At 52.2% G+C, this 20462-nt stretch overlaps 5 protein-coding genes across 5 annotated transcripts; 1 reads left to right on the top strand and 4 right to left on the bottom strand.

Moving 5' to 3' along the window:
- Positions 1 to 350: 350 nt before the first annotated feature.
- Positions 351 to 2481, bottom strand: BO86DRAFT_358590 (DnaJ and TPR domain protein). The gene is made up of 3 exons (XM_025669748.1): positions 2258 to 2481; positions 1034 to 2195; positions 351 to 980 (listed from the first exon to the last, which is right to left on the bottom strand). The coding sequence occupies exons 1-3, from the start codon at positions 2454 to 2456 to the stop codon at positions 719 to 721; spliced, it is 1623 nt and encodes a 540-aa protein (XP_025529389.1). The 5' UTR covers positions 2457 to 2481; the 3' UTR covers positions 351 to 718.
- A 1629-nt stretch (positions 2482 to 4110) lies between these two features.
- BO86DRAFT_408456 (uncharacterized protein) lies at positions 4111 to 8219 on the bottom strand. The gene is made up of 10 exons (XM_025674346.1): positions 7811 to 8219; positions 7542 to 7748; positions 6119 to 7464; positions 5410 to 5946; positions 5285 to 5360; positions 5105 to 5238; positions 5019 to 5035; positions 4922 to 4963; positions 4581 to 4870; positions 4111 to 4523 (listed from the first exon to the last, which is right to left on the bottom strand). Exons 1-10 carry the CDS (start codon positions 7917 to 7919, stop codon positions 4126 to 4128), a joined length of 3156 nt encoding a protein of 1051 aa, XP_025529388.1. The 5' UTR covers positions 7920 to 8219; the 3' UTR covers positions 4111 to 4125.
- A 253-nt stretch (positions 8220 to 8472) lies between these two features.
- On the bottom strand, positions 8473 to 9671 carry BO86DRAFT_40360 (uncharacterized protein). Its single transcript, XM_025673946.1, has one exon. It carries the CDS (start codon positions 9472 to 9474, stop codon positions 8701 to 8703), a length of 774 nt encoding a protein of 257 aa, XP_025529387.1. The 5' UTR covers positions 9475 to 9671; the 3' UTR covers positions 8473 to 8700.
- A 2069-nt stretch (positions 9672 to 11740) lies between these two features.
- On the bottom strand, positions 11741 to 12892 carry BO86DRAFT_40350 (GPI anchored serine-rich protein). Its single transcript, XM_025673941.1, has 2 exons — positions 12145 to 12892; positions 11741 to 12063 (listed from the first exon to the last, which is right to left on the bottom strand). Exons 1-2 carry the CDS (start codon positions 12783 to 12785, stop codon positions 11958 to 11960), a joined length of 747 nt encoding a protein of 248 aa, XP_025529386.1. The 5' UTR covers positions 12786 to 12892; the 3' UTR covers positions 11741 to 11957.
- A 4812-nt stretch (positions 12893 to 17704) lies between these two features.
- BO86DRAFT_40252 (Pkinase-domain-containing protein) lies at positions 17705 to 19857 on the top strand. The gene is made up of 4 exons (XM_025673869.1): positions 17705 to 18843; positions 18899 to 19190; positions 19255 to 19624; positions 19681 to 19857. The coding sequence occupies exons 1-4, from the start codon at positions 18127 to 18129 to the stop codon at positions 19808 to 19810; spliced, it is 1509 nt and encodes a 502-aa protein (XP_025529385.1). The 5' UTR covers positions 17705 to 18126; the 3' UTR covers positions 19811 to 19857.
- Positions 19858 to 20462: the final 605 nt, after the last annotated feature.

Below are 20462 nucleotides of genomic sequence, written 5' to 3'. Positions count from 1 at the left end.
AAGAGAAAAAAAAAAAAGGTGTGGTGTGGCAAACACACAGCAAAAAAAAAACTCATCTCATCCCAGGTATATAACGCCCTATTGCCATCACAACAGTACACACTGAAAGTAAAAAAGAAAAACCTGGCTAACATAATCAAGCACGGGGAGCCCCTCATCCTCATCTGTCGTTATCATCTAGTAGCGAAACCAGAAAAGATTCTGCCTCACGGCGATCACCAGGAGTCCACAAAAAAGGCAACATCAAAAAAAAAAAAAAAAAAATAAGACAACTTTCTTTCCTCTTGCTTTACCCTTGCCATGCATCATAAAAGGGAAAAATTGGGGAGGGGAGGGAAGAAGATTAGAAGAAAAAACAAAAAGTCTATCGGATTCAAAACCGTCCCATCAGTCAATGGCATCGTTCTGTTGGTCATGCATGCTGGGATCGAAAGGACTCCAAGGTATTAGAAACTTCGTGAGGCTGGAGAGTATAAAAGAAGACACGGAGAGGCTGTCGAAGGTGGAGGGAGTCGGATGGGACGATTGCACGACGAGAAAGTGGGTATGTATGGTAGGAGCGAATATGCCATGAAAGGAGAAGAAAAAAGAACCCATCCCGGTTTATCTGTGATGCATCGTAAATATGGCAGACATGGTAGACGGACTTTTTTGTGCAATGCGCCCATTTTCGTCATGCAAAGAACAAGGTTAGTGTACCCAAGCGGATTGGTCACGCTTAGAAGGAGAATCCTCCAGGGAAACCTCCGCCGCGCTGGCCACCGGCTTGAGCAAAGCCACCGCCGCCGTTCATCATGTTGAAGAGCACGCTGGGGTCGATATTGATATGGGTGCCACCCATACCGCCCATACCGCCCATACCACCCATGCCGCCCATGCCGCCCATGCCTCCGAAACCGTGCATACCTCCCATGCCGCCGCGGCCAAACATGTCAGCCGGGTCAACAAGGTCGTCGCCGTTGTCGTAAGAGGCGCGCTTCCTGGTCGCTCGTTAGTCCGCTATATTATCGATAAAAACCCAAGGGACACATACTGAGGATCAATCAGAGTCTCATAAGCCTCGCCAATCTCCTTGAACTTCTCCTCACCAGAAGGATCATCACGGTTTTTGTCGGGGTGGTACTGAATGGCCATCTTGCGGTAAGCCTTCTTGATCTCCTGCTCGGAGGCATCCTTGGAAACCCCAAGGATCTTGTAGTAGTCCTTGCGCTGTGCCTTCTTCAGCTCAAACTCAGCCCGGCGGATCTCCTCTTGGATGCCCTTCTCCATCGGGTTCGTCTCCGCCACAGCCTTGTAGTCGCGCACCGCTTCCTCCCAATTACCAGCACCGCCATGAGCCTTGGCACGAATCTTCTGTGCCTTGACATAGCTGGGATCCAACTTCAGGGCCTCCGTGCAGTCACTGACCGCATTATCGTATTCCTTCAGGTTGATGTAGGCCTGGGCGCGGTTCTGCAGGATCTTGGCGTTCTGGTCCTTGTTCTTGGGGTCGACCTGGACAGCCTCGGTCCACAACTCGATGGCCTTGCGGTAGTCCTTGGCCTTGAAGGCAGTGTTACCCTCTTCCTTGGTGCGCGTCAACTTCTGCACGGTGCGCAGCATCTTGATGGCTGCCTTCATGTCGGGATCCAGACCCAGGCACATCTTGAGCAGCTTCAACGCCTGATCGGTGTCACCCATGCCATAGAACGCGCGGGCGCGGATCAGCATGGCATCGGGATCCTGGCTGTTCTCGCGCAGCATGCCAATGGCGATATCCTGGGCCTTGCCGAAGGAGTTATCGTTCCCCATGCGCAAGTGCGCCTCGGCCGTCATCAGCGTCCACTTGCGAGGCTCCTTGACCCCCTGACCCAGCATCTGCCGTGCCTGGTCCAGGCAGAACAGCACCATCGACACACCACGGTCCTCAGCCAAAGCCTCCTCGGCTTGCTTGACAAACCGGAGCATCTTTTCGGCGGGGGCCTTGTCAGTGGCAGAAGCCGGGGGCTCGACGCGGGCGAGCACATCGAGGGCCTCGGTTGGACGACCCAGACTGACGAGAATGCGGGCGTGACGGTACATGAGCTTGGTGTTGGTGGGGTCGAGTTCGCGGGCGCGCTCACAGTCCTCCAGAGCGGCTAGGTACTGGGTAGCGGCCATGTAGGCGGCCGCGCGGTTGGACAGGTAGACGGACGAGTCGGGGCTGATCTCGAGGGCTGTCGGATGTGACGATTAGATCTTGTAGCGGGGGCATGAGTTTGGACGCGAAAGAACCTACCCTTGTTGAACTCCTCGATAGCGCGTGTGTAGTTGCCATCCTTGAAGAATTTGTTACCGGCCAGCTTGAAGTTGTCGGCCTCGGCAGTGTTGCCGTTCGAACGGTGAGGAGGGGGCGTGGGACTCCGTTCTGTCTTGCCATTGACGCCATTGGTGTCGACATCCATTGGGGTGCGGGCTTCTTCGCGAGCAGCAGCCATTGCGGAGAGTTGACGGAGTTCGTCGGGATGAAGATTAAGTGGGTGGAAGTCGGGATCGTGGGTGTATCGATTCCGGACGGCGGACAGCGACGCACGAGGACCGGAGACTGACTTGGTCCGAACGGAGGCTGACTTGGAGGGGGTGGAGGAGGAGCGACTGTGGTGAGTCGGGCGAGCAGTGGTGGGTTTGCGCGGAATGGAAGGGTGCTGAGTCGAGGCTGGAACCGATGACGACTGCGGAGCACGTGTCGACGAGACGGGGCGAGAAGCGGCAGAGGAAGAATGAGAGTGTCGAGAGGAAGAAGAAGAGTGAACGGTCTTTGCCCGGAGAGGAGGGGGAGGTCGAGTGGAGTGAGGAGTTGAGGCAGGAGGAGGAGTAGGAAAAGATTTGGTCGCCACCGGCGGAGGGGGAGGAGGAGAGGAGGCGGGAGACGAGAGGGGAGTGGATCGGGTGGAAGTCGCCGCAGAGGAAGACGGAGAGGAGGAGGAGGAAGAAGAAGTAGACAAGGGGGAAGGAGAAGGGGAAGAGGGAGAAGAGGAAGAGGAAGAGGAAGAGGAAGATTTGGTAGACTTGGATTTGGAATGCGAGGATGATTTGTGACGAGAGAAGAAAAGATGCGGGAGACCCATGCTGCCGGTGGACGCCCCGCTGATTGGTGGAGCCCGGCGGAGGTGTCGAAGTAGAACGAAGGCGGTGGAAGAAGAGAAGAAGAGAGGATGAGGAGGATGCTGATGAGGAGGATGCGGATGAGGAGGATGAGGATGATAACAACCGTTCGTCTGCTGCAACACCCAACCACTGCACCACAATAGGAGTGTACTGTCTGTCCACTGCACTGGACTCTGTACCGTACTTGCTGTCCTTGTCCTATCTGAATCCTGCTGACTCACTCCCCAAACAAAAGAGGGGAAACAGAAGGATAAGCACAACCCAGATTCAACACTGCAGAACAGAACAGAACAGCTCCCAGAGCAGAGCAGAGCAGAGCAGAGCAGAGCAGAGCAGAGCAGAGCAGAGAACAACAACAACAACAACAACAACAAGCAACAGAGCAGAAGAGTCCAAGGTCAAGTCCTTGTCCGAATCTCCCTCAAAATAAAACCCACCCGCTGTCACCGGCTGTCAGGCCCCAACTCTTTATGGAGTCCGCCCACCCGCCATAATTCCGGAGGCTGGACGTTTCCTGGCCAATATGCCCATTATTCGCCTCGTCATGCTCCCCTCTTTCAATCAAACAAATCTCTTAGTCTAGTTCCCTTCTTTCAAGCTAGCTACCTACCAAGCTACCAACCAAGCAAGCAAGCAAGCAATCAAAGCGCTTCCATTTGGTTCTACCCTTTCCATCTATCTGGGGTGCTGGTCACTATCACCGAACTGGACAGTCTGGCCGATAGATGATGAGCAGAACGAACTAACGGACAAAAGTACCCCATAGTCTCCTTCTTTTCATTCCCTCTCCTCTCTTCCCTTCATTTTCTCCCAGAGCCAAAGAAATAAAAAAATCAAACCCAAAAGGCTTAACTTTAACCTTCCCCCTCTCCCCATGGACACGCCGCGCTCCGGCCCAACCCAGGCCTGTGCGCCCCAATCAACATTCGATGATCGCTTCAAGGCCTCTTGCTCATCATCCGCCAGCTAAACCACCGGTAGTTACTGTCTCGGAGTTTATTACGTAGCAGCTGATTCCGCCGTAGTTCCTGTAGCCGCCGGTTCTTGCTGGTCCATTGGAGGCGCCGGCTCATGCTGCAACGGTCCATCCTCTCCTAGTAAACGGTCCAACTGCAAGTCGGCCTCAGCGTCACGGAGAAGATCTCGGATCTGGGCTTTCAAGCCCGCGTGCTCGTCCGCGCGGTGCTGGAGATGTGGGGCGACCAGGGCACGATGATAGTCTTGCGCAACCTCCTGCAATAGTTCTTTGACCAATTTCTCGAGCTTTGTATCCAATTCGCACAACCATTCTTCCAGCGCCTGGCTGACTTCATCCGCAGCATTGCGGAATAGCGAAGAACCTTGCTTCTCAGCATGCTCGGACATCCTTGTACGGATCGCCTTCAAAACGCCGCGTCCTAGTTAAACACGGATCAGTACATTATGCTCGTGCCGCCCCACGTCAGCAGCCTTACCAGTATATTGAGCGCAAGCTTGGTAGGTTGATTGAAGCCCCGTGGCAATAGACGCGCTGAAATAACCTCTTCTATTGCGTTTCTCGCGCCCCGTCCATGCTTGGAGATCCTCCATTTCCTGTTTGATCGATTCGTGTAGGGTAACCAGTCGGCGCTGGAGCCGCTCGCCTGTAGCCCGAGGCGAGTCCCATGTGATCCATCGCATGGCTTGAGAATGGAATTCACTGATGGCTTTCTCAAAATCTTCACGCAGCTGCTTATATGCACCAGGCAATTGATCCTCAAATGCACTATGGCTGGTTAGACAGAAGCTCCAGAAGGGTGCACACATATCTACTTACCTGCGCCATCCAGGCTTGATCTTCGCGATCATCGGCTGTGCTCTATGACAGGGTCAGCTCGATTGTATAAACTTGAAGAACGTTCGTTCAATCTTACATTTCCTCGTTCAAATTCTAGAGTGTTGTTAGGCTTGAGTTTTCGATGCATGTTGTAGAAGGAGAAAGAGGGAGGGGCAAGCTTACCCGGTTGTCATGAAGACCCTGCCGGCGACAGAATGCTTGATACCTATTCCAACGGAATCCCTCTTGTTGCTGAGGGGCATTCCAGCAATCGACCGCTTGGGGAAACTCGTCATAACCGTGGCGCCATGCTTGGTCTGACCTGGTTAGTAAGGAATTCTGTTGGTCGAGGGGTAGACTTACCTAGATTTGCGATGATCTGGTCTTGGATGATAGCTCGGCTGCTGGCAACGGAGTCAACTCGAAGTCTGTTCATGGCCTAGAATCCAATCAATGCTTTCATAACATAAGTCAAGTTCCGCACCTACCTCGGTCAGGTCGTCTACCGCGTTACGGAATTCGGCCTCCATCTGCTGTCTCTTCTGGGCAGAAGTGCGCGCGGCTGTCGCAATCGGTGCAGACCACAAGGTCATTGATTGAAGGAGTGAATTCAGCGTCACCAAAAAACGCCGGGCAGTCTTCTCGCGGGATTTGCGAGTTAGCGCAATGCAGTACTGTTGCAAAGCAGGAACCTCCGTTTGCTCTAGGTCCGAGAACCCAGGGAGCTTTTTGCCCCGCCTTGAACGACCACGCAGTTCTTGATAGGCTTTAGGAGAGACACAGTACACGGAGAGATTTTCTTTGAACTCGTTGTAGTCCCGAGCCATGGTCGAGAGGTAGATGCCATCATGCTGCTCGTCTTCTTGGTCTAAGCTTGCGATGGTCTGACCGAAGTCATGTTTGATCTGCTCTTTCGCAAAGTTATTACGAGCCTCGATGCAGAATCGAAGGTCATCAAGTTCGATCTTTCGATACTTCTCAATACCCCGGTCGGCATCACGCCTTTGACCTTGGAGTTTCTTCCGCTGAGCTTTTTAGAGCTTGCAGGTGGCGCAGAAGTTCATGAATCTTATCCTCGGCGTCGTCTGAATCTGAGACTTCCATGCCTTCATAGTCGCTTAGTCGAAGAAGCCCATCTTGGGCTGAGTCGTCATAACTTCTGGTCTTCTTCCTTTTCTGGGGTGTAAGCAGGGCTACATCGAGATTAATGTCTTCATCCCTCAGTCGCTCTTCTAAGTCTTCAATTTCATCCTCAATTGGCTCAAGCTCTGTGAGGATCTGTTCTTTTTGGTCTTGATATTCTCGAAACTTCATTTTCGGGGCGTCAAGCCTGTCCGAGGACTCTTCCAAATCATCAATAGGTGGCAGCTCGAGCCCTAAAGATTGCAGCACTTCTGCTGGAACAAGGTCATCGGTCTTCGTGCAGACAAATGTGATGTCGTTAAATGCATTATCCATGTGCATCTGGATCTTGAAGTTCTTGCCCAACAAATCATGAGCAACTTTGTCGTTGACCGCACGATTGATGGGCGCCACTATCCAGTGTGCGGAACACCGCTTCATGTACTCGTCAGCCACAGCCACACGCGCTGCATTTGAATCAGAGACACCGGGGAGATCAACCAGAACAGCCTCGGCCGACAAGGCCTTGGCCTTGACATAAATCCGCACGACATGAACGAGCGGCCAAAGTCCGATACCTTGGTCAGCGGAATCCGATCCTTCTGACAAATCTTTTGGGTGGCCAAGAGCGGCCTTCTTAGCCGAAGATTTGGGTCGACTCTTTTTCTTGCCTTTACTGTCGATATATGACTTTAACTCATCAGCGAAACTCTTGGAGTTATTGTCCTTGATCGTCACTGTTTGGCCCAAAAGGTCCGAGACTCTTTCATCCTTCAGAAGCTCGCAAGGCGAGGTCTCTAAAAGTGCTTGCCGCTCGAGAGCAGGGTATACAGCCATGATCTTTTGTAAGGCGACTGTTGCCTCGGCGTCCTTTGGCTCTTCGCCACGAGCAAGTTCTTCTGAATGGACACGGAGCTCAGCAAATAGAATATCTAGCTCGCGCTCCCAGCCTTCGCGCTGAATGAACTCAACTTCTGCTCTATATCGCGACTCTCCTTTGTTGTAGTGGACCTCGACCGGGACCGCGGTGGATGCTCGCATGCAATCTGTGGTCAGGATGTCTTTTTCGTCGATGAGGGCATTGACCAAGGACGATTTCCCCGCGCCAGTGCTTCCAGCAACTCCAATGACGACCGTTTCCTTGCGGGCTTTATCAAGAGTGCGCTTGATTTTGTTTGGCCAGTCGGGCTCACTTTTCCAGTTTTCAGGCTCACCAAAGACTTGGCTCAAGCTCGTCACCACCTTGATGCCTTTCCTTACTGCTGCCTCGAGCGCTTTAATTTCTTGATCTGCGTCGTTGGCACTGTGCTCCTCCGAGGATAAGTTTTCAGTCGCACCGGCGTTCTCATCTTGGGCTGAGCGCGACCCAGAAACATCATCAGGGCTCAGCAACATTTTCACTGCTGATATGAATGCAGAAACTTCAGACACAAGTCAGCAAGTCTACCACAGTTGGTGAGACAATTTGAGACGGGTCTCTAATGAGAGAAGTACTGACGCTGGATTGTAAAAGCTGCTGCCGCTTGGTTGGAATCTAGTTCTGCATAAAGCTTGGCGTAAAGTGCATTGGCAAACTCGTGATCGTTCACCTGTGCCCCCTTGTACTGATCTGATGAAGCTAATTTTGAAGCTCGAGCTGTATACAGGGCTCGAATGTGAGGTGGTTCGTCTTTCCATTTGGTGTCAAAGTCTGGACTTGGGGATGCTGCAATGCATTTCTTAGCCAGTCTCCTTATTCATTCCCCGCATATGTCAACAAGAGCTTACCAGTCTTGTATCCTGGGCGAAGATGGCCGTTTCGGAATGGCTGCTCGACTATGTAATGTATCTTAGCCAAGTGATCGACCAAGGTCACATCTTCTGACTGCAGCGACATGGTATCCTGGTCCTAGATACCTTGCATGAAGCACAGATGGAAAATTTTGTCAAGAAAACGTTAGGATTCAGTAGGTGTGATGAAGCGAGCAGTTGAGCTCATGGATATGTAGTCAACAATCTCCAACCGATGATATTTAATGTCGAGTAGTAGTAGTATGGTATCAGTAGGAGAGACCGATTAATAGGAGGACAAAGATGGATAGAAGCGATATGGAAGGGAGGGAGAGATGATGATGGGAGGGGAGAGAGATGCGGAGGGCGGAAGAGATGGAGAGGGTGGAAGAGATGTAGAAGGTGGAAGAGATGCAGAGGGTAAAGGGGAGATGAGAGCTGGAAGAATATGGGGTGAGAGAGGAAGCAGGATGAAAGATTCAGCTTCTCTTCAATGCTGTAGATGACGAAGCAGAAAATCTTGGACTGTCTCGATGTCTCAAAGTTCAAGTGAAGGTATGATCTCTTAGTGCTTTGATAACGCAGAGTCAGTGAGCACGTGGTAGCATCTGTCTCCAAGAAGTAGAGGGGATAAAATATATTACGATCAAAAAATAGTATGCAGCACAGCTGATTAGAGGTCAAGTATAAGTAGCTGAAGTAAACCAAGACTAAATCGAAATTGTGGGTATCATCGCTCTCTGATGCATCAAATAGGGCCAAAAGGAACAGAAAGGCAACCAAGATACAGACGGAGAAACCAAAATAAATACAGCTTCTCTCTCCAAAAAGACGTTCACTCATCATTCCAACACAAGATGAGACTAAGTACTGGTCAGGGGTTTTTCTCAGCCCGAGAGAGCCCGGTTCGCTCTCCTGCGAGCCACGGCTGACCAGCGCGATCTCCGACTACTGCTATCTTCTCTTGCTCGATCGGGAAGTGGAACGAAAGGTCGATCGTAGATGTGATTTTCATATGGTGGAGGCTGGTCGGAGTATTCCGAGTCGGAAGCGTAGTCATCAAAGACTGATGGAGAGGATGGATGTCCGCCTCTGCCAGTAGCACTGTGTATCGGACGAGGAGCCAGCGGGGAAAGATATGGCGCGGATGACAAGGGCGACGGAGGCTTGAGGACCCACAGTTCTTCCGACTCAAGCCAGATGAGTTGGCTGGCCGGTTGAGTGGATGTTTCGCGGGACATAGGGCCGGTGGTGTGAGCAGGCTGAAGAGTGAGGTCTGTCATGCTCCTACTCCGCGACGCCCAGGGAGAATACGCAAATGATGATGAAGGTGGAGGAGGAGGCAGGTTGAGAGCCGGGTAGGAGGTTGTCGATGGGCTTGCTTCGCGAGGGCTAGGTGTACTCAGATCCCCAGTCGAGTGTATTCTGAAGTGACAGCGGCGGCAGAGTCTAGGGTCCTGTCGCTCTTGGGGTGAATATGGACAATAATCTGCCTTTGGCCTGGGAGAGTCGCATGCAGAGGCAGGACGCTGAGGTAGTGTGCTAGCCAAGCCAGTATCAAGGCGGATACGTGGGACAGTCATGTATTCCTTTGGGCTCTCCGACGAGACAGTAAAGCGCGAGTCCGCGATGGGAGGGCCTTCTAGTGACGAGAGATCCATTTGGACAAGTAGCGACGGCGGGGTAGCGCTCAGAGTGATGAGTTAAGGTAAAGCACAAGCAGCCGAGACAACCTGATAGCGAGAAGCAACCATGTACACTTCGGGTGGTACGAGTCGATATCGGGAAGTAGTAGAGTGGAGGGGGATACGAGAAGTTGCGGGAGGGAAAAGGCATGCGAGAAATTGGACAACAAAAGTCCCGACAGCGGCCACGCTGTCGTTTAATAGACATGAAGTCGAGGCGGAGTCACCAGCATCAAGACGCCGAGCGTCTTGCTCAACTCTCCGATGTGCACGGTCATGACGGCTTTCTTTGACCGTCACAAGCAACAAAGAAGTCAGATGAGACAAGACCACCAACAGGGCCAATCCGCACGGAAAGCCTTACTTGCGCCTCATTGTGGGCTCACCAGATCCAAGCTATCTGGGCCCGATGGAGGGAGCGGTGGAGCAGACAGCTCATGAACAGGTCGGGAAGGATCGAACAATCTCAAACTGTTGGTGGAGGAGACTCGGGTTGCCCGGCTGGTGTTCGCCTTGGTCTGGAAACCAGCCAGGAATCCGATCCGTCGGGAGCCTTCTGCCCCCGCTATAGAAGGATCTTCCTGTTTGCCCTGTAACCTCCGATCCAAGTCCCATAGGATTTGACCCATCACTTGGGGGAGGGGCAGAGGCGCACGGCAGCAGGATCTGATTTGGGGGGAGGTGGTGCACCCTATGTTGTGTGATGTGCAACCACTACGCCCGAAGCAGAACGACGCAGAACGCGGGGACGCCGAGAAAAGCATGCTTTACTGCATGGAGCGACATCCATGGGCTGCAGACGCCATGGTAAGGAGCTCATGTTTCAGAGTTGAGAGCTCTAAAAGGGATTGAGGAAGCGGAGGCTGCGTGATGGCCGCAGGCGTTGGTGTGTTGGTGGCAAGTCAGTGGTTCGGAACACTGCCACTTCCTTTGTTGTCCGAGCTTGTGTCCGCTTCTGCATTACGGCGGAAAAGGTCAATCTATTTGGGTCATTAGACTCCAGATGGATCTCCACCCCACAGAAGGATGATAAATGAGAGCCCCCTTTTCGTGTGTCTGTGTTGGTAGTGGGAACAACAGTACGAGGTAGAATGCGAATAGAGAAATTGTTGTTGTTGTTGTTGTTGTTTGTTGTCAGACCGACTATTAGATGGAGGGAAGGAAGGAAGTATGAGAAGCGACGGGCCGAGACCAACACATGACCAGCCAACCCGAATGGGGAGGAGGAGGAGGAGGAGGGCCGGAGTCGAAATTTGTAGTCAGCAAAGCAAAGCCTTAGGAATAGCAAGAGAAAATCAGTAATAAATACAGCAATAACAACACATACACACACAGCCACCATGAAGTCCCTCTCGTCTTACTTGGGAGAACAGATAACAGAGACCCTCCTCTGAAGCTTCTAGAAACCACCTCCAAGAATCTCTCCAGCTTAAAGAGATAGGGCTGACGGTGACACAATTGACCAGAGCAAGTCACTTTTAATTTAGCACATGCTTTCATGGACTGACTAATAGCTTACTCCAACATAGCATAGTTATGAAACGAGCGATGGACCACCACTTCCACCACCACCACTCATCTGACTAGCAGTAAGCGGTGTGCAGGGGGCAGGGAGGCAGTGCTCAGATACTCCAAAGTTCAGCCTCAATTCTGCTTGGTCCCCCTCCGTGTTGTAGGACGAGAATCACCAATGGAACGCCCCGCGCCATCGGATCTGACCCGGTCGCCGATTGATGAAGGATTGCCTGTGAAACCCTCGGTGCTGCGGCCCCCAGACCACATCCATGCACACTCACACCCTCTCTCTCCTTCGTCTCCTCCAGATTCAGCCCCATTGAACAGCCTATCCTTGCTTTTGGGTTCTGTAGGCACATTGAACACGTCAAGACCCCAGCAGCAGACTAGACTACCTACGGCTGAACGAAGCGATCGGTGGCAGGTCACCCACCCACCGTGGGCTGGCCGGGCTGGCTGGGGCGGGGTTTTCTGCGCAAGTAATCAATCTGCAACACACTCACAATTTTGAGATTTCGCGGTCAGAATGGTGATAGATGATGCATCAAGTGACATTTCAACCTTCGAAAAACCAAGGAGGAAAAGAAAGAAAAGTAGCATTGGTAAAGTAATCTATTACTGCTTCGAATTGGGTATGTGAAAGCAATTCATGGGTTACATTAATCGTATCCAGCCACCAAAAAAGGCTTCCACTGAACCCCCCAAGGCGTTCCAGGAAGCATGTAGAGAAAGTTAGATAGGTCAAAGAAAATATTTCAAGCAACGAATCGGATTTCTCTCCCAGAAAGCAAAACCTCAACACTTAAATATGGCACAAACCCCCCAAAAACAGGGTCTCTTCAATTATTCACACGTGCCCTAGTTTATAGGGTTCCCCCGCCCGTAGTTGACGGCCGGACTCTCATGAAGGACCCCGGGGGCTACTATGGACAAGAAGGGGGAATCTAAGCAAGGAAGAGAGCGGCAGCGGCGGCGGCACCAGCGAAGGCAAAGGAGTTGCCGTTGATGGCGCTGGCAGCACCGGTGTAGAGAGCAGCAGAGGGGGAGGGGCTGTGTACAGGATTAGCGTCTGTTTGGTCTGCATACATATATACATGCTGCATGCACTGCAGCATAAAGGGAATTACTCACGTAGCGCTGCCGCTAGGGTAGCCGCTGCCGATGGCGGCGGCACCGCTGGGGATCAGAGCAGCGGACTTGGTGGGCTTGCCGCTGCCGGGCTTGCCAGGGAGGCCAGTGGCACCAGCACCGAGAGTGACGGTGGAGTAGGTGACGGTGGGAACGCAGGTGGTCACAGCGATAACAGTGACGGAGCTGCTGGCAGCGGCGGGGGGAGCACCACCGGCAGTCTCGGCGGAGGCGCCGGAGGGGACAACAGCGGGAGCCGAAGGAGCGGAGCCGGAGCCGCTAGCGGGGGAGCCACCAGCAGGGGAACCACCAGCGGGAGAGCTGCCAGCAGGAGGCTGGGGAGCAGCGGTGGTACCAGCGGCGGAGGCACCCTCGGGGACAGAGGAAGTGGGCTTCTCAGTGACGGAGGAAGCAGGAACCTCGGGAACGGAGGTGGTGGTAGCAACGGGAGAGACGCCCTCAGTGGTGGTAGCAGCGACAGCCTCGGGGGTAGAAGTCGAGTGGACACGTCCAGGGCAGTTGGTGACGGTGGGAGCGCAAGAGATGATGGTCACATCCTCAGTCTGGTAGACGGTCTCGACATCCTGGGGGATGGCAGCAACGAGGCTGGCGAAGAGGGCAACGGTGGCAACGGAGAAACGCATCTTGAATGTTGTGTTGGTGGATTTGGTGATAATCTAAACCGTCAAGGTTGATTCTGTTATTTGGGTGTGGTGGGTAAAGAGAGTGTGGACAGTTGGGCTGTGTTTAAAAGAGTGGCAGACCGAAGTCAAGAGGATTGATTGCTTCAAGCAGTTGAATCTGAGGAAAAGAGAAACAGAGAAGAATCAGAAAAGATTGGAGCAGGAGGAGGGGGGAGATGAGAGCCTTTGTATCATCCGGGAGATTAACCTGGAGATCGTTTCAGGGCCAAAAAGGGGAGAAGCGGGCTGCAGGCGAGTGGAGAGAAGTCTTGGATGTCTGATGTTGGCTCTTGGGGCGCGGTGTAGGAGAGTAGATTTAGTCCAGGATAGTATAGTCTAGTTTGGAAGTTTGATACTCGAAACCTCATAGGCAGTTTAAGGGTCAAAAATGGGTCCACCCTCATCTGTTTTTTATTTTTTATTTTATTTCTGGTCCTCGTGGGATGGTCTCACGGTTGGTCCCTGTGCCCACTGCCCACTGCACAGGTTCGGTCCAAGCGCGGGCGGTTCTGAACTTCGGAACTTCTGAACTTCTGATGGATGATCGGTTGTTCAATTGCTTCTTTCGACCTTGTCGACTTCCCTTTTTGGTTGGATCTTCTGCGCTTAGGGGTTCTCTAGTCTCTCTCCAAGTCCCTACTACTCCGTACTCGGGTCGGGGTCGAAGTATAACACTACCAGCTATAGATTTCCTTTTAGCTCCAGCAAGAGGCCGTACCTGCATAACATGTATGTAGGTACCCTTTGGTGGTATGAGTTAGGACGTGATGAACGACCGGACCAAGCTCTGTGGTAGTTTCATGATTCATGCAGAGTACACAAGCCGAGTAACAGAAAATGCGAATGTGCTCAGCTGGGACTGGCGAGACACCCAGAAGTTTGGGCTGTCACACCGCACCCAGCGATATGATGAGAGTCAGGGGCAGCAACTCAATTACGGAGTTGTCTAGTCTGCTTAGTAGATACTGAGCCACAGAAACGTTGGAGGCCCGCTTAGTAGTCCGTGTTTCACCTTTCCTCTTTAGGCCAATCAGCGCGCGCTTCTGTGGGCCACGCAGCAATTGTCCCTGACGCCACCGACCACTCACCGTCTTGGCTGACATCCCGCTGTGGCTCGCTTCCCCGCTGTCCTCCCTTTCACGGAATCCCAGTGGCCAGCACAGTGGGTCCCCTCATTGCCCCTGTCTCGCTGCTGCGAAGTTCGGCCTTCCATTGTGCTGGTGGTGGTGGTGGTGGTGGTGGTGGTTGTTATTGTTGTTGTTGTCTTGCTTCGGCCAAAGGCTTGTTGGTAGTCAAGACTCAATAGGCAAGTTGACGACTAGCCTACTAGACTACCGAGTCAAAGCCAATGGGGCAAAACCTAAACAATGGATAGTGTGTCCTATTTTTGCTCGGACAAGATTCTTCCACCGAGGAGGTTGTAAACCCCATTCTGCGAAAGTATGCGGTTAGCAACCCGACTGACTTTTGCCGACTGGAGGCGATCAATAATCACAAGACTAGATAATGCCGCTGGTGTTGACCATAGCGCCTGGTGCTGGAGGGCAACGGGCTGGGCGAGGGTTAAAGCCTCCGTCCCGGTTCCTCGTGAAACCCTTGCTTGTTTAGGATTTTCTTTGAGCTTGTTGCACTTCGACCGATGGTTGCGTGCAACTTCTGACGTAGCTTCACAACGATGATAAGCGGCAGCACCTCGCCCAATCCATGAAGGCACCTCCGCAGTAGAAGGCTCATTTCATCGCAAATGATCCAGTTCTCTCTGGTAACCACTGGCCCCATCGTATTAGACGGTCCAGAGTCTCGCTCGGCGCCACGGTCGTCCTCATTGATTGCTTAATCTAAACCGACTCGTCGCTAATCGAGATTCGGCTAGCCCCTTGACTCTTGACCTCGAGAGGGGGAATACCACCTTCCTGGCTGTCCTTTTTGACTTTCTTTCTTTCCATTGAGCCGTCGAAGCGATGGGCAGACATTGTACAGTACTGTACGTGTCGAGATCAGCGTGGTTTGTGGAACGCGGCAGAAGCAGGAGAAGAACAATGCAGTGACGCGTTGGAACCTGAAAGACGCCGTGCCTACAGCAAATGCATGCAGAAGAGGTGATGGCGCAATCGAGAAGGAATTGATTTGATTGGGGGAAGAGAAGAGTTTCGGAAATGGGGGTTGCAGATGGAGCCGTGAACCGATTGAGAACAGATGGTAGCCGCCCAAATGCAGCGATCGCATGCTGGGCGGGCGGCTAGCATGGGGTAAGTGCGAGTGACTTAGTCGCAGGGAACTTAACTTAGCAGCTATTCATGCCACCATTGAAATGTCACTATCATCGGCAGACTATTGGAAGCCTCTTTTCTTGCTATTAAAAGCTCAGACGGGCTCGTCCTTGGGAAAATTTGGGTGATCATCTCCGAGAATTTCACCCCCAACCCTGATCCGTTGCGGCACGGTTTCTTTTTTTAGGGGAAGAAATTCGGTGCGAGGAACTGTGAGAGAGTCAGATGGGAAAAGGGGGCCAATATGAACGGCCAACTTGGGATCCATGGTCAATAGTGGTATTCCTGGACTCAGAAGTTGTTATTGTCAAGGATGGCGGACAATTGTTTAACCCCGTAGTGGCAGGAGGAACCATGATATGCAGCGAACATAGCGTCAGGAGAATCCTATCCTCAATGCCGACAGGGGCGGGCGGGAAATCGCAAGAATGCGAACGATCCTGGCCACTATAAATTGCTGGCACACCCTGCAAGCACTTGACAAAACTCTTGGCTCAGCACTCAGAGGTTAAAAGTGCAGAATAATGTTCAAGACTCCAAGTGCCGGTCCGGTGCTGGTTGAAGTCTGCTCCACCGATCAACAGGGGGACGAACTGGCAATCAATCGGCTGCGATGTCCAACTTCGGGTTCACACTGACGTGGAATTGGAGCTTCTTCCTTACCCCGGGTTTCTGATTGATGGTGTTTGAGCAACCTGAGTGGAGTGAGAAGCATTGGCCTACCCTGGGATCTGGTGTAAGGTGTGACCAACCTCCGCTATTCTCGTCGTCATCATCCAAAGCATGTAACGAGTTGTCATAGAATCGGAGACTGCGTCGATGATCAGGGTCGACGCGCCAACGATGAGAACATGGCGGGACTCACTGACGCTGATCAAGTAAGTGTCTTGGAGATTTGGGGTGGGGGAAAGACCTGCTTCAAGCGAGGATCGTCAACGCCGCGCGTTCTACCGTAGATGCTCGTAGCAACCTCTACTCTACTCAATTCTCTGGTCCTGCATTTGAGAGGGTGACTTGGAGATCGTGATAGAGTGTGGCCACGGCGCATGACCGCTGCATAATCGAGAACAAGCCTCGCCGCTTGGCGCCGTTGTTGGTCGTAGGGCTACACTAGTACTCGGTATCAACGGAGGAGAGCCGAGGATGATGGACTGTTCTTTTGTCGAAGCCACAGGGTATGAGATCATTAAGGTGCAGCTCCCTTCCGATTGCTACTGATAGGTACCTCAAAATGGCCCTTGCTAGTCCACATTTCTCCCAACAGATGCGGAGTACCAACAATTCACATCATCCTCATCGTCATAATCGGTTGGCCCCGTCGCTATGGCGGTGCAAAATTGGCGGATGCTATTTTAAACCGGCTCAATAGTGGGTCGGGGAGCGTTTGTGGCTGCCCCCCCCCCCCCCCTCCGATATGCTTGCTGGTGGCTTCGGAGAGATCGAAAGTTTTAAAAATAAAGACTTGGTGAAAGGGAGCGAGCCAGCGTCATTTGATGGATGTCTGTGTGTCTTTCCACAAGGCTGAAGATGGCACGTGTCATGTTTACTCCTCGTCCTGGGCGGTCGATGATGGTCCAAGAACAATCATCAGCATCATCATCACTACGACAACTACAACAATTGCCCCAATCAGAAAGTGAGGAACGTGTAGAGAGCAATTTCACGGCCCCTTCCCTCATCTCCTACCGAAATGCATTTCTTGGAATGAGCTGAGAATAACTGGGACGAGGGGAGATGAGATGTCCGACGGGCCACAAGCACTGGCTGGTATAGATTGAAGGTGGAGTTCCGGGTGAAAGTACCGGATCGGTAGGATGGAGCTTCGAAGCCAGCCAGGGACAAGGCAGGCAGATCAAGTAGCTAAACTATCAATTACTTGAGAACTGACCGGTGAACGGTCAAAACCCTCGCTTCCACTCGATACTCTCACAAAATCTGCGTTCATTGGATGGAGAGCTGAAAAATGAGTTTTTTTTGTTTTCCAATGCCCGCAATTGAAGAGTTTTCATGGATGCCTATGGTTGCCCGTCCCTTAAGGCATCGGCTGGACTGGACTGCACAATAGAACAATCGACTGTTGACAATACAATAAATAAGCTGGATGGACAATCTAGATCCAAACAAGAGTTAATAATAAAAGTCATCGATATCCACCTTCAACGTGAGATAGATGAAGTGTGTATCTAAAAGGTGAATTAACTCCTTGGAATTGGCAGGAGTATATAAAAAGATCGCCGAGTGGACACTGAGCTGTCAAGAATAGTAGCAATTCTCCAGCGCTTTTTGAAACAGTGCGGTTCCACCAGGTCGGATTCCCTCGCCTGTCATGGACTCATGGCCATTAGGTATGTCGGGGATGTGATGTGATCATATTTAATCCCGGCTGTTAGCTGTCTTGACTTTGGAACTAAATCACTTTAACTACTTACTTAGACTTATAAGTTGCTTGCTCCGCTTGTTATTTGCAGTCTAGTTGTTAAGTTGTTAAGTTCGTGGTGTGGAGGTTCGTTCCATCAGCTGTTTGCCAACTGACAAAATCAGCGCCCTCCTCTTCTTTTCTTCTTCTTCTTTCTTACAACAGACACCAACAACTTTTTCTCATCTTTTGAAATCACCCAAAAGTGGTCTTGAGTCGCAGTCGCCCTCGCTCGCTTGGTTAATATTGCGACTTCGATGGCATTGTCTGCTACTTCATCTGTCAACTGACTTGATTCGATTTACCCGGCTGTTTTTGTTATCGCCAACCCCTCTCTCTCTCTTCTCCTCTCAGCCGCCGCCGCCTGCCTGGTTAACCCCACGGCCCTCTTTGTTCCGACCACCTCACCACCACCACCACCACCACCACCTCCTCTTCTTTCTCATCTCGACAACAATCATCTCAGCTTTCCATAGCCTCCAAACCCCCTCTTTTCGTCTTCCCAGCTCCTCCCCTACACTCTTTCAAAGTGTCCAACCTAAAGACCGCCGATCTGGCTACCTTGGCTGACCCCAACGAGTTGTTTTTGCCTGGTGAGAGGCAAAACAATCTCGCAATGTCACCCTCGCCAGTTCCCCTCCTCAAACCGCCTGTGCCGGGTAATCGCAGCAATGGCAGCAGTCCGCGACCCCCCAAACTCACCCTGGGCATTCCCCCTTCTCCCAACGCTCGTCCCGTCACAGGAAACGGTGTTCCGGCCACTGTAGCGCCCCCGCCGACCGAGGTTCCTCAGCTGCAGCGCCCGGCTGCCCGCCCAGCTCCTCCCCAGCTGCGCCTCGCTACTCCCATGGGTAGCACTCAATCCATTCCCCAGGTTAAACCCCGACCGGCCCCTCCACCGTTGGCGACCAGCGGCCTGAACGAACCGAATGGACACTCTAGAACGGGCAGCTTCACCTACCTCGACGGGAAGGCCAGTGGGCCGGCCTCGGCTTCCTCCTCCAACTATTCCGCCTTATCGTTCGCTATGGGGCTCCGACAACCGCATGGCAGCACCCCCGATCCATCGTCTGCGATCAGTTCGGTCTACTCCGACCGGGAAGGAGGCATGTCAATGGAGCGGGACGGCAGCGTCAACAACTTGATCCCGGATCTGGATAAGCTGAGCTTGGAAAAGGGCAGGCCCCTCGACGTGGACGACCTGGATGATGAGGGCTGGCTCGCAGCCAGTGAACAGAAGAAGATCGTGGAGCTGGGTAGTCTGGGTGAAGGAGCGGGAGGTGCTGTGACTCGTTGTAAGCTCAGAGAAGGAAAGACCGTCTTTGCTCTGAAGGTGAGTTGCGCAGCTGAAATGCCACACTTCTCAAGGGTACTAAACGCTGTCCCAGATCATCACAACCGATCCCAATCCCGACGTCAAAAAACAGATCGTTCGCGAACTCAATTTCAACAAAGACTGTGCCTCGGAGCACATCTGTCGCTACTATGGTGCATTCATGGACAAGTCCACAGGAACAATCTCGATCGCAATGGAATTCTGCGAAGGTGGCAGTCTGGACAGCATCTACAAGGAAGTCAAGAAGCTGGGAGGCCGGACAGGAGAAAAGGTGCTGGGCAAGGTCGCCGAAGGTGTCCTAAACGGCTTGACCTATCTCCACAGCCGAAAGATCATCCATCGAGGTAGGCGCTCAGGCATCCATTTTCGTCCATTGGTGATCGGACCTGTCTAATCCGGCATGTACAGACATCAAACCATCCAACATTCTCCTTTGCCGAAACGGTCAAGTTAAGCTTTGCGACTTTGGTGTCAGTGGAGAATTCGGTACCAAGGGTGATGCGAACACCTTCATCGGTACATCGTACTACATGGCGCCTGAGCGAATCACTGGACAGTCGTACACAATTACATCGGATGTCTGGTCTTTGGGCGTGACTTTGCTTGAGGTCGCCCAGCATCGCTTCCCCTTCCCTGCCGATGGAACGGAAATGCAGCCACGGGCCGGTTTGATTGATCTTCTAACCTACATTGTCCGTCAACCAATCCCCAAGTTGAAAGACGAGCCCGACAATGGTATCCGGTGGTCAGACAACTTCAAGTACTTCATCGAATGCTGGTATGTACCTGTGTCCCCCTCCCATGATGGGTTTGCGTGACTAACGATGAAACTAGTCTGGAGAAAGAACCTCCACGACGAGCGACTCCATGGCGGATGCTGGACCATCCCTGGATGCTAGACATGAAGAACAAGAAGGTCAACATGGCCAATTTTGTGAAGCAGGTGTGGGATTGGAAAGAATAGACTGCCTGAACAGCATCAGGACCGCCGCGACCATTCGTGCCCTCATTTCTTCCATTGGGCTGATTTTGCTACCTCTATTAATACGATCGCATATTACGGTCTTCCCTCTTGATGCTGACAAGTGGCTGGCCCTTGGTTGACCCGGATGTCAACAGCATACGAATCTGTGATCATGACGCTCATTTTTATTCTCATCCGTGCACTGTCTATCCTTCCTTGGGGACCATGGAGTTGGAAATGTTTTTGTGCCCTTTTTTGACTATCCTCGCCCGACATGATCACGCCTTTCCTTAATACAAATCCCTCCCTCCCGCCAGCGACAAGGCCCGAATTGTCTCCGCATCCTCCCTTTCTTTTCTTCCACCAGCAAGAACCAACCCATTTGCATTCATCCGGCAACTCGATGTTGTTTTCGCATTTGCTCCAACAAAAAGGGGGATTTCTCTGTTTTGCCCGACAGCCAGCGGTGCTGGCTCTTTTTTCTTCTGTTTTTCCCCTTGCGTGTTCCATCTTGATTTTCCCGGTCTTGTCATCTTGCACGTGAGCGATTCCGTCCATACATAACATACATTCATACATACATCTTCACAGAGAGTTCCTCCCGCCCCCCTCCAAGCATCATCTTCATTCACATACATATGTGCAACCCCGT

This window comes from Aspergillus japonicus (assembly GCF_003184785.1).
Source record: "Aspergillus japonicus CBS 114.51 unplaced genomic scaffold BO86scaffold_13, whole genome shotgun sequence".
In the NCBI taxonomy this organism is placed as follows: domain Eukaryota; kingdom Fungi; phylum Ascomycota; class Eurotiomycetes; order Eurotiales; family Aspergillaceae; genus Aspergillus; species Aspergillus japonicus.
This window is presented reverse-complemented; position numbering and strand designations above follow the sequence as displayed.